The sequence below is a fragment of the Notothenia rossii genome, assembly GCF_949606895.1.
Source record: "Notothenia rossii genome assembly, chromosome: 11".
In the NCBI taxonomy this organism is placed as follows: Eukaryota; Metazoa; Chordata; class Actinopteri; order Perciformes; family Nototheniidae; genus Notothenia; species Notothenia rossii.
Genome location: NC_136910.1, coordinates 39,384,639 through 39,397,991, shown reverse-complemented (window position 1 = coordinate 39,397,991; position 13,353 = coordinate 39,384,639). Strand labels below are relative to the sequence as shown.

General features: G+C 40.9%; 1 protein-coding gene across 4 annotated transcripts in view; it reads left to right on the top strand.

The window, feature by feature from the left end:
- Positions 1 to 10,671, top strand: part of lhx5 (LIM homeobox 5) — a 56,568-nt gene extending 45,897 nt beyond the window's left edge. For all 4 annotated transcript variants that reach the window (XM_079660676.1, XM_079660675.1, XM_079660674.1 and 1 more), the window contains 3 exons: positions 241 to 518; positions 3,187 to 3,352; positions 8,282 to 10,671. In XM_079660676.1, the coding sequence (XP_079516802.1) occupies positions 241 to 518; positions 3,187 to 3,352; positions 8,282 to 8,631 (794 nt within the window). In that variant the 3' untranslated portion in view covers positions 8,632 to 10,671. The remainder of the gene's footprint in view (positions 1 to 240; positions 519 to 3,186; positions 3,353 to 8,281) is intronic.
- The last annotated feature ends 2,682 nt before the right edge of the window (positions 10,672 to 13,353 follow it).

Here is a 13,353-nt window from a genome sequence, read left to right as displayed (position 1 = left end):
ACTAAAAGGTGAATTAAAAAAAGGATAGTGCACATTCACAATCAAGTAGGAGGGAAATCTCACCCTTGTGCCTTTTTTCTGACAGTTTTCAATGAAATATGACACATATTTTGAATGCATATTTTCTAGTGTTGCCGCTGTGCATCTCCAAGCCTAATTACCCCCCCCCCCCCCCCCCCCTTTCCTCCTCCTGCGTGACATTTCGGATCGTGACCTTCCTCTTGTTTGTTTGCCCCTCAGTGTCGTCGTGTACAGATAGGAGTTTATCGCCGGATCTGCAGGACCCAATACAGGACGACATAAAAGAGACGGACAATTCCACGTCCTCTGATAAGGAAACGAACAATATTGAGAATGAGGAGCAGAACTCGGGGACCAAAAGGCGGGGGCCCCGGACCACCATCAAGGCCAAGCAGCTGGAAACGTTAAAGGCCGCGTTTGTCGCGACGCCGAAACCCACCCGGCACATCCGGGAACAACTGGCCCAGGAAACAGGACTAAACATGCGCGTCATCCAGGTAGGATCAGCTGTGAGCGTGTGGGTAAAAGTGAATGAAATAGGGGAGGGTCACCAGAGACAAAGACAAATTAGAGACAAATTACGGATTATAAATTGCTTTTTGATTTAGCTGGAATTAACTGAGTTTTTAATTGAAGGTCTCATCATGTGTTAGAGAAATGTCAAACATAATTTGCTCTATTAGCTGCATATAGATTCAATCTGACATTATCCCCCACGAATTCCATATGTGCACGTTTTCTATTACCCTAGCCATTTTGATGGAATTGTAATCTCAAATAATAATGATACAAATATTTCTAAAATGGGGATAATTGCCTAAACACGTGACAAGGACAATTTTTGTCATCTTGCATTATAATTTGTATTTTAACAACAGTCTTATAGTAAAACTCAATCAGTGGAAGCAGTGTGTGGCCTAAAATGAGTTTTATTTCCCCACATGACAATGTAATCTCGCCTGTCTTTTTTCATTTAAAGTAGCCCCAAAATATTCTACATTTCACATTTTTTATTTGTTTTTCTACTTTTAGAATAATTCCACTAATGATTTTATTTAAAGCACTACTTTAAAAAATATGTTCTGTTCATTCCACTTTTTTTAATTCCTATAAATTCCACTCCTATTTGCGTTTAATTTCCACGTCGCTGTACACCTGCAGGCGTTCATTTATGCCCTGAAATTAAGTTCTACAAATCCAATTTACTGATACATGGATATAATAAATACCTTCTTTTTTTTGTTGAAGAATGTAATTTATTTTGTGCAGACAGTGGTTCTTTTAGTAATCAAACATGTTGCACAGCCATGAAATTAGTAAAAGGTTAGTTTTGTGTTTTGCCAGAGGCAGGAGAACCTCCAAACATGATTTGCAGTTAAACACAAACACACACTGTTTTGGACCCTGTCTGCCTTTTTCACCCTCAAACACAAATACACACAAATACACACAAATACACAGAAACACACAGAAACACACACAGAGTGTCTGAGTTGCAGACTGTGTCAGGATGATTAGCACCATCTCTGCCAACTGTGATGTGGCTTTTTGTGCACTCACTGTAATTATCGCTGATTTCACAGATTTACATACCACCCTCCCCTTTCCCACCTCTCTGCTCTTACTCACTTGCAGCCTGTTCCCACTGCATATCAGAGCAGACCAGGGCCTCTCCAGAGCCCCTTCTATATCATATACTGCAGGCTGCTGTGTGTGCGTGTGTGTGCGTGTGTGAGAGCTGCATCAACAGAGCTCAATCAAGCAGTCAATAAATCAATCAATCAATCAGGCAGTCCTCCCTCCGCTGTGATCCCCACCCCTGTGTGTTGCTTGGAGCCAAAATGGAGGCTGTGTTTCGTCATCTTCCTCCTCCTCCTCGCTCACTGTGTGTTAAATACCATTGCTCTCAACACGGGGAGCCCTGTGAGCCACGCTGCTTTCTCCAGCATGTGTATGTAATCCCTAAGCAACGCTCTCTCGAGGGGAGCGGGAGCATTTCCATAAAAATGTACCCTACAGTTAGACGATTGTTCTCAATAAGCAGGTGTCGCCTCTGCCGCCGGAGCACATAGAACAGCGTCTAAGTGGTTTTAGGTGTTTTTGTGTGTATGTTGTTGCTAATCCCTAGCACAGTGGGATTTTGCCTCTGGTGTAGCCTGGCTAGGGTGAGCATACATCATTATACAGCAGTGATGCAAAGGAGAAACAAGATATGTTATGTGCTCATAATGCAAACACTCTTCCATATGGTGTGTAGTCAAATCCTCCTTTGTTCCTCTTCAAAGACAGTTTATCTAACGTTGGTGAAAAGGCTCTGATTTGAAGGTTTAACTGTTTATTTGAACGTTGCTAAGTTGCATTAGGTTGTGTGTTGGGGCACAATTGCTAATCCTCTGTATTGTGTATTTGTATACAATCATAGATAACACGTTTCATTTTAAACAGAACATCTTTATGAGACTTTTCTCCTTTGATACTTTGTGCTTTCTGGAGAAATATTGTCACACTTCTATTATGTATATAAAAGGGTGAATTACAGGTACCGAACGATTCTGGTATAAAACTATGCAAATCTGATATTTTGGTTGGTTTTGACATTTTCTGAACTGGAACTGCATTTGAATGGTTTACACGTTTAGTTGAACTTTAACAGCATTAGAGGAGTTTGTTTGTGCCATTTGAATGCCAAGATCCGAGAATCTAAACCTAAAAGAACGCGAAACAATACTGTAAATACATTTCAAAATGTTTACAGAGCTTTCGGAGAAGTGGGAGGATGATGAAACAGATGCACATTTATCTCTTCATAAAGAATGACTATTTAGCTTTCAAATACCAGCCCTTTCAAAGGCTTGAATCTATTCAAATCTGCATTTTAATGATGCTTCATACAAACTCTGTAAACGGTGAGCATGAAGTTGAACAGATCTGTGAAATGAACCAAAGTGATCAGGATTTAAATGAAGCTGATTAATATACATTTGTTTTCAATTCTGTTAGTATTTTGTGTTTGTGCATGATGCAACAGACTGAATCTTGTAGTTATCAGGATCAGATTTTAAATCTTACAATGGTTTGTACTCTTCGCAGGAGACAGTAGAAGCTAACAGTGATAAAGCAGTGTCATGGTGATAATCTTTTTCTTGTCTGCCTGGTTTGATGCAGGTCTGGTTTCAGAACAGAAGGTCCAAAGAGCGACGAATGAAGCAGCTGAGTGCTCTGGGGGCCCGGCGGCACGCCTTCTTCAGGGGCCCGAGGAGGATGAGGCCCCTGGGAGGAAGGCTGGAGGATCCCGACATCTTAGGACCCGGAGCCTACGGTTATTACGGAGGTAAGAATGAAAGTGTTCACAAAACACGCACGCAGGGCCACTTTACTTAACTTTACATTTACAAGTCCTATATGTCTTAAATATATGGGTCATTTTTGCATGATTATTGCAAAAATGTTGGGGTTCTACTTTGTTCAGCAAATTTGATCACAAAATCACCTCTATGCTGGGTTCATCCTCACTTTTATACTTGAATTGTATTTTACAAACACTGCTAATAGTTACCATGTGAGGCTGCAGGAAGATTACATAAAGCGTATTTTTCATCCACTAAACACTGCAGAGGGTAAAGGGTATTTGTTTTGGAAAACAAGATGCATGTGATTCTTTCTTTTAAGTCCATTAATCTTCTGTACAAAAATAGATAATATGATTAGTCTTTCATTTGTGGGAATGCTCTGTGAAAGTTCAAGAGTTGTTTTTCTAATTTAAGTTTTTCTTTAAACATTCTGAAGGCTCTAAATAATTATTAAACCTGCTAAATTCTCACAAACTGACTCTCAGTCCTACAGTGCTCATGCTGGAGAGATGTATTCCAATCAGACCACAGGAGGGGTGGCACATTTTAGTCATTAATTTGAACTCAAAAGATAATGTGTTTTCATTTATAAAAAGAAAATACAAAACTAGTTTTTGTGGGATTTTGAACATTTGAACAAAAAGTCACTTCTTGAACGTCATCCCTTTTCTGCAAAGTTCTTAATTACCATGTTGAATATACATTTGCTGTGTCTTTAACAAATGATTAGGGTCAATGTTTAGACTCTTTTTAAGAGAACTGAGATGTTATAGCAGGTTTTTTTATAAGTTTTAAAGAAAAAAAAGCATTGCCATAATTAATGGCGAATATTTCGAGCATTAAAAGATAAATATTCAGAAGAAGAACTCCAACCAACGAAACACTGAAATGCTATTTTATATTAAAATGTAATTTGCATATTACATTATAACCTTTCAGGTCAACTATAAACACCTCTTTAGCAATAACATTAGTAATGACTTTCTTTTGGCCGGCTTAGATGAAAACATGTAGAGCTTCATGTGGTGACCAGGACACTGCAAATTAAAATAACTATGTGTCTGACTGACCTGCAGCATAACAAGCCTTTTGAATATTTGTAGCTATTACAATTGTGAAATCATCTCTTAATTGAATTCTGGAGATAGGCTCCACCTAGTTTTCCACATATTCAAATGAATTTCTGATGAAATTATAAGCATTTATTTATTTACACTGTATTTTCTATTCTTACTCAAAAAGCTATGCAATCTCCAGTTGGTGTAAGGACTCCTTCAAATCAATATCCCTCTGAAGAATCTCGATTGTATGCTATTAAAGCCTCAGTTGGTCAAGAAAAAAAAGACATTTGATGACAATAGCAGATGGCCGGCATGCTATAACAACAACAACAACGGCTCCACACTGAACTGCAGGAATAAATCAGATGCACCTGTCATGTATATCAGCAGTTTGTTTTTCAAGGACAGTCTGAGAGGCATGGTTTCTATACAGCTCCTGCACATCTACCTGAAAGGCCGGGGCATTGAAGATACAATGAGCTGAAGCTGTCAAGGCTGCGAGGCAGGGAGTGGGAGGGGGAAACGTAGGACAAAACCTTCATCCCTCACTCTCCTGCTTTCTTCGCACGCTGCTTTTCACACCCTATTGTGCCGCAGCAGCAACAAGCCAGTCTGTTGGTCTCTATCCGAGCTCGCTGCCTCCTTATGTTCCTCCGCTGCTGCTTAGCGAGGCAGGAATACCTGTGTGTCTGCATGCGCGAGGGTAATTATAGTTTACAGAGCCAACACCCCCTTTCCTCAATCCCCACCCCCATCTCACACACACACACACGCCACGCAGGCCACAAAACACACGCTTGTTGTTTACTCTCAAGGTCGGCCAAACTAGCAGGGTCCTGTTTGTGAGATCAAATAATTAGCGTGTTTGTAAAGTCATGTCGGCTCCTATTGTTCCTGTTGATACTTTCCAAAAGCAACGGGCAACAGCAAATAAATGCAGTTGTTATAATTAGGCACCGTATTTCTTGATATGTAACCTGTTAGCTGCCTGTTTAGACTGAAATAAGAGGGACAAGAGCATATGGTGGGAGTGCATAAATGCTAGTGCAACATCTGGGGCAGCGGGAAGAAGTCTGCCATCGATCTCAGTTCAAGGTGGTGTAGAAACAGAATGGATTTAATGTATCTGAGGTAATTTGGAGCAGAGGGTGGATGTACATTTGGAAGGAGAATATGGAAGTGGGGAGAAGCAGAAGGCAGGCGGGGGCTTGTAATTGTTAATGGATGCAAACGGTTTGTGGAGTAATTGGCTACATGTGGAGTGGGGGAATCCTTTATAAACTGTTCTGACGGTATAAACAACTCAATAAATGTTTTAGGGAATAGTAAGTCAAATTGAATATGCAAAAGGTGGCCTCCAGTACTTTTGCCATATCAACTCTTTACATAATGCAAGCCGGTTTCTTGTCCAGGTCTGCTTCCTTTTGAGACTGTGGCCGTGTTGAAAGGATTGTAAAGCGGTGACTTCTACAGTCTCTTCTTTATTAATAAAATAATATTTGTACATGTTGGTAAATATTCTCATTAGTCTAGCTATCAGCTTTTATACCACTATCAGCCAGTTAGCTTTGTTTATAGACTGGAAATGGGGAGAAAAACCTTCCCTAGCTTAGCAATATCCAATGGTAACAAACTCAGCTAATATCAAGGATATATCCCCTGCTGCTTGGTTCTCTATGCACACATGTATATAGGGAAGGCACGTTTATTTGAATAGCACATTTCAACACAAGACTATTTTAAAGTGCTTCAAAAGAATGAAAACAACACATTAAAACCATTAAGATATAGTGAAACAGAAACCCATACAAAAATTACATTGGAATACAGCTTAAGTGAGTGTTAATCACATTTCTCTGGTTTATAGCAAAGATCTAAAAGTGATGCTCAGTGCTGGGAATCAAATAAGGATTGGTTCATCCTAATTTAAAACCTTTTGCATCATCTATTGTTAGTTCTGGGTTATTCAAGCTTTGAGATATTCAGAATTATTGTAGTTAAATACTCACAGCAATGGACAGTGTTTTTTCCTGCTTCCCTGTTGACTAACAAATAAATAGTCACAGATAAAGGAACAAGGACATTGTTGTGAAAATGCTGTTAATAATTGTAATCCAAATGTTTCCACGCTGTGAGCGCAAGGTTGTATTTTTGGGTGGGGGCAAATATCATAGAGATATACAAAGGTTTCTGCACGGCTAGACATTACTCGAGAGAAGTTACACAAAAAAAAGTAAAGCCTTTAGTTTTGAATCCTGGACAGAATTCAAGATACATTCAAAGCAAACTTATAAATAATGACTTCACGTTGGAGACATGAATATGAAAATACCTGCAGATATTAAACATTAGTCTGGTGCCAAAACTGCGCTGAAACCTCTCAGAGGCGTAAACATGTCAGTCAGTGTTAGAGTTTATGAAGGGAAGATTTGTAAATCCGTGTGTGTGCTGGAGATTTGTGTGAAAGCAAGGAATTTGGGCTGTATTGTGTCATTAATATGCCAGTTTCTGCTGCAGCGCTTTGAAGTGAAAGCCATGAGAAAGTTGAATTACTTTATACAATAAAAACATCAGTCATCACCACGCTTTGTTTAATATTGGAGAGAGGGGGGTTTTAAACCTCAAGTTAGTTGTTTTATTTGATGGAAAATATATATTATTGGGTTTTGGTTGGTCAGACTGTTTTGGTAAGGACATTCATTTTCCCCAGTGGATGAATCCTCGACATTGGTGATCCACTGACTTTTCCTGTAGGGCCACCATGAATGATGTACTAGATTAATTTACAGTCTAAAAAAGCCATTGCTTCTGATTGATGCATATGTTGTTAAACATATGAAACCATTGAATTTAGGCCCCAACATAGATCTTCATGATGATTGGCGGAAATATTAAAGGCTTAATGCAGTTTGCATAGAGAACAATTTTGTCTTATGATGATTGTGATGCTGCACAAATGACTGGACTTGTATGGAAAGCTATTGATGATCCAAACCTGTTATTGTGGATAAAAACACAACAGCTAGGTGTGGTTTGATGGAATAATGGAGTAATACAAATGGATTAAGAGCGGTTACTAAATTGTTTGATTAGTCGATTGTCCAACATTCAATTGGAACATTTAAATAATCAATTCATATTTTTTGTTATTTACCAAGCTTCTTAGAATATCTATAAATAATTGTAAATTGTGTTTTTGGACTGTGGGTTAGACAAATCTAGTAATGTAAGGATACCACTCTGTGCTCTAGGAAATTGATATGGACATCTTGCACTGTTTTCTGACTTTACAGACCGAACATTTTATCAAAAAAACATTTAGAAGTATAATTGATAATGAAAATCATTGATAGTTGCACTCCTAGATGGATTGCATGCTGGGAATAATTGAGCGTGATCTGTGTAGCTCAGGAAGTAGCCACAGCCCAGTGAGGTAGAGGAGAGGGGATGGATGTTGCTGGAAGCTGCACCAGCCGTGACGGAGAGGAGATGCAGGCGACAGGACCTGGCAGGAAAATCATTCTGGAGTTCCTCATCCAAATCCCGAAGTTTCAGCAGGGGAATCCATCGAGAGGCACGCACGGCTGCGAGCTGAATGAGTGAGGGAGATGAATGCAGTGTGTAAAAGGCGAGAGAACTGAGGTGGAGAGGTTTGGAGTTGTTTATACACTCAAATGAGGCTGTTGGAGACTGGTTGGTTGGAAATTGGACATGATCAATTTCACCACTTAGGTAAGGGTGGAGGTGTGAAGCTGCACACCGCTGTGGGGGAATGTGGATATTTTGATGCCTATTTAAATACTTTAATAGAATGTCTAACCCTTGGTGTTTTCTCCTGTCCCTCCGCAGAATACCAAGGTGACTATTATGGACCAGGAACTAACTACGACTTTTTCCCTCACGGCCCTCCATCCTCGCAGGCTCAGTCTCCGGCCGAGTCGCCCTACATCCTGAGCTCTGGACCCGGACCCATGGAGGGCTCAGGCCACCACCCCTCAGACGACCAAAGGTTCACGGACATGATCTCCCACGCTGAAACCCCCAGTCCAGAGCCGGGCTTACCAAACTCCCTGCAGCCTATCCCGGGGGAGGCCTACGGGGGCGGGCCCAGCCCCCCTTTCTCATTGGCCAGTAACTCCAGCTACAGTGCTCCCATGTCCCACCAAGGCCCGGAGATGGGAGAGAGCACAGCCTGGTAAAGGACAAAAAACAGGGATCTTTCCTGGGCTGAATGTCAGCCTGGTTAATTCAGGAGATGAAAAAGAAAAACACACACATTGGGAAGTGAACAATACAGCTGAAATTTTTATGGAGGACTTTTTAAATCACGGACTGATTTTGCCAATTGGAAACGGAATCAAGAATGGGACAGCCTGCTGGAAAAATGAATATTTGCTGCCCAGTAGACTCTCCAAAGCATATCCCCTCCTGGATTACTGGACTTGAAATGATTTAATAATAATAATTTGTGATTCCACCCAGCAAAAAATGCTAATCGCCTTCCCCTTGATGTTAACGAAGGTTCTTGTCATGCTCTAGGGACACATTAGAGATTAATGCCAAAGGGGACATCTTAAGTTCTCTTAATTTCTGTCCACACTTTCTTTTTGCTTAAAAGCAATATGAGTTTTTATTATTATGTTCATTGCCACACTACACTCAATATTTAAAGATAAAGGACCAGGTTTAAAAACATGCTTTAATTTTCATATACAAAATCGTACGTGGCAAAATAGACATATTACGTTTAGTCAAAAACGTTGCTTTAAACGTTGCTTTAAGCATTCGTCTCTGTTAGACAATATGTCAAATCAAAGGCTGCTTCTTCATAGAAACTATACACACACACACACACACACACACACACACACACACACACACACACACACGCACACGCACACGCACACGCACACGCACACACACACACACATCTCTGGCATTGACTTTCTCCAGCACACATCTCAGCTTTAAGTCCCTTAATGCACAAAAAGCGTTTTTTGATCATAGCTCAAAAAGAAGGATGTCTAAACCATTATTCAAAACACGGACACAATTATACCGACACTTGTACTCACTCAAGCACACACACATCGGCTAGTATGCTCACACACACACACACACACACACACACACACACACACACACACACACATACACACACACACACACACACACACACACACACACACACACACACACACACACACACACACACACACACACACACACACACACACACACACACACACACACACACACACTCACTCACACACAGCCCTGATAGTTCTGCTCTGCAGACTGCTTCTCCTGACCTTCCTTTTGTTACTGTCCCTTTTAAAAAAAAAAAACATGTTTTAATGGAAATGATTTTCAAAAGAACATTGAACCCATAATGGAGAATCTACTTCAACAGCTGAGGTCTCCTTCCTCTAAAGAGAGAAAACAAAAGAGGGGGCAGACAACATCTGTGACATTACCACTGTGTGCTCTGAAGCACTCATTGCCATCTAGTGGCCTTAAGACACCCTGAATTAAAATTCAGTTCAAAGCAGCAGCGTCCGGCATCTTTACACACAAACACACACACACACACACACACACACACACACACACACACACACACACACACACACACACACACACACACACACACACACACACACACACACACACACACACACACACAATAAATGTTAGTTTTTATTTTCTCCAAAAAAACGACATTAAATAATTCTGCAGTTTCAGGGCCAAGTGTCATCAGGGCTCCAATTTGAAAAGTCAGCCTTTGTGGTACTACATAAAAAGAAACAATATTTCACATCTGTTTTATAATACATCTCCTGAAAGAAGACACACAAACCAAGTTATATTATTCAACATAAAACCTCTCGTTATTTCAAACCTATCATTTATTTTTGCCCAGTTTCTTCACACACAACACATCTTGAACAAAAACACATCCAACACTTGTGCTTTCTGTCCACACTGATTTATTTCTACTCCAAATATTGTTTTGAGATCATTTGCGTTCTCTTTGAACATTGTATAAGATCAAGCTAGAGAGTGTGTCTTATTTCTGATGTATGTCTGCTTCTGATTGTGTGTGTATGTGTGTGTGCCTGAGTGCTTGAGGGTGTGCGTGCTCATGTGCGTGAGTGTGTGTGCATTTAAGGAGGGGAAAGGGGCAAGGCTGTATTATTTCTATGTAAATAGCACTGGTAATAAAACCTTCTCTTACACTGGAACTCTATTTCTTCTTAAGCATCATCCCACGGCTTATCTCCTTCAAAAACGGCACTAAGGTACAACTTTTACTTTAATTTCTATTCTATGCTGCTTTATACTTTCCATCCACTTTATTTTACAGCAACATAATGGTAATACTTTCTACACCTCCACAATTATTTGACAACTAGTTACTCCTTTAAAATAATATTTTGCACTGTAAATAAGCATTGTATTTTATTTATTTTACAGATAGATAACACTTTGAATCTGGATGTATTTATACGTTTGATCCACTTGGAGGCAGCAAAAAACCGTTTTTAAGACATTAACATATCATTGACTTTTTAAAGTGGATATGGGGAAAATATGAACAAAAAGCTGCTTATTTATGCTCCTCACCAAGCCTATGTTAAAATGCTGTCCCATTATCTGTTAAATACTCCTCTTTAGCCAGTTAGCTTCTAACTTTGTCTGGATGCCTTACAGGTACCGTACAGAGGTTTTAAAAGAGCTTTCTTTGCTCAAAACAGACACATGTTATTTCAAATAGATGATTAGAGCCAATAAAAACAGTTTAACTGCGCCCAGAAACCAAAATAAATGAGCTAATGGAGACACAGATGAGTATGTGTCTGTTCGTCAGGTGTCACCACTTTCACATCACACTCATTCATTTGATCCATTGTTTGTATAAAACATTGATTAGAGCAGCTTTAAGTTACTCTTAGTTACCGCTAAAGTTTAGCATCAGCATAAACCAAAGTGGAAGTGGAATTTTTGGAATGTCTTCTTGCGTGAAGCTAACACCAGATCAGAGCCCCTCACCAGGTCCCTCTGACCCCCCTCCCCCCAACCACCTCCTCATCCCCTTATCCTCCTCTTTATCCCCTCCTCTGGCTCCACATCCCCTCCTCTCGCTGAGGGGCCAGGTGGGCAGACGCTGGCCCAGGTCTGTAGTAATTTTCCCCCTGACTGGTTTTAATGTAAAGGGTAATCTGAGAAGAGACAGGCAGACACTATGTGTGTATTATATATAAATATATATATATTCGCACACGCACACGCACATGCACACGCACACAAACACATAGGTGGGTGTGGTCCTCAGCATCTACCAGTCCATTACCAAACCGCTTCCTCTGTATTTATTTATTCTCTGTTCCCTCTGTTTACCCTCTAGAGAATTTTCCTCAATTTCGCTTTTCCCCCTTCATTTTCTTAGCTGTGTTTCTCCAACACACACACACACACACACACACACACACACACACACACACACACACACACACACACACACACACACACACACACACACACACACACACACACACACACACACACACACACACACACACACACACACACACACACAGAAACCTGTGCTGGGAGTTGAACACTAGTAAACCTCTACCAAACACCCTCAGTAACCTTCACCTTCTTTTCACCCAGTAGCATCTGGTTATCACTCTGAACACACACATAGGTGCACACTCACACTTGTGCGGCCTCTGTATCATACACACACACACACACACACACACACACACACACACACACACACACACACACACACACACACACACACACACACACACACACACACACACACACACACACACACACACACACACAACAATCCCATTAACATCAGTACTTTTGTAATGGATGTGTTTGCAGTGCTGCTGTGGGAGAGAGGAGAGACCTGGAGTAGCTGTTATAAATCACTCGCTTGTTCCCCCTCCCCCCTAACACACACACACACACACACACACACACACACACACACACACACACACACACACACACACACACACACACACACACACACACACACACACACAGGCCCTCTATCGGCATCACTACATGGGGCTCCCATTCACTAACTCCGCAATCACACACTCTCTCACACACAAATACATACATACAGAGAAGCTTTCTCCCCCTCCTACTCTCTTTACCGCCTGGGGGTGGGAAATCCTATTACCCTATGAAGAGGAGGAACACATCATTAATTACACTCACATACTCCTTTACACACACAAACATATCTGTATGCCAGACTCAATTGCAACACACAAACACAAACACCCACACTTACACATACTTACAGATCTCAGCTACTCATTCTCACACAAAACTATTTTTTTTTTGTTGCAATTTTGTGTATTTCTCTGTCAGCTGCACCATGACAGGTGACATCAGAGCTGGGCTGGTTCATCTGATCACACACACACACACACACACACACACACACACACACACACACACACACACACACACACACACACACACACACACACACACACACGTCAAAATGTGTGAGAGAGCAAAGTTACGATCGCCGAGAGAGATTTCAGGCAACATGGAAAGGCAGATCAGGGACTGTCAGTGTCACCCTCAGATTTATCCAGAGCCTCAACAGCCTTTTCAAGGTTTACTAGATAGATGGATGCCATAAAGTGATACATGCATGCTATAAAATGAACAGAGGAGGGGTAAGCCATGCATAGCCAGGCTGTCAGGGCGAGTGTTTATGCACCCAGGTGGGCACCTTTAGGACACATTAAGTCAAGGCTGTCCCAGCAAGAATAGAAGAGGCGGTTTCACTTCAGTGAGGGGACACGCATGTCCTGCAAAACAGGTTTTAATGGCCCTGAACAGTGAGTTGTATCATTTATGCATTGAGACATTTT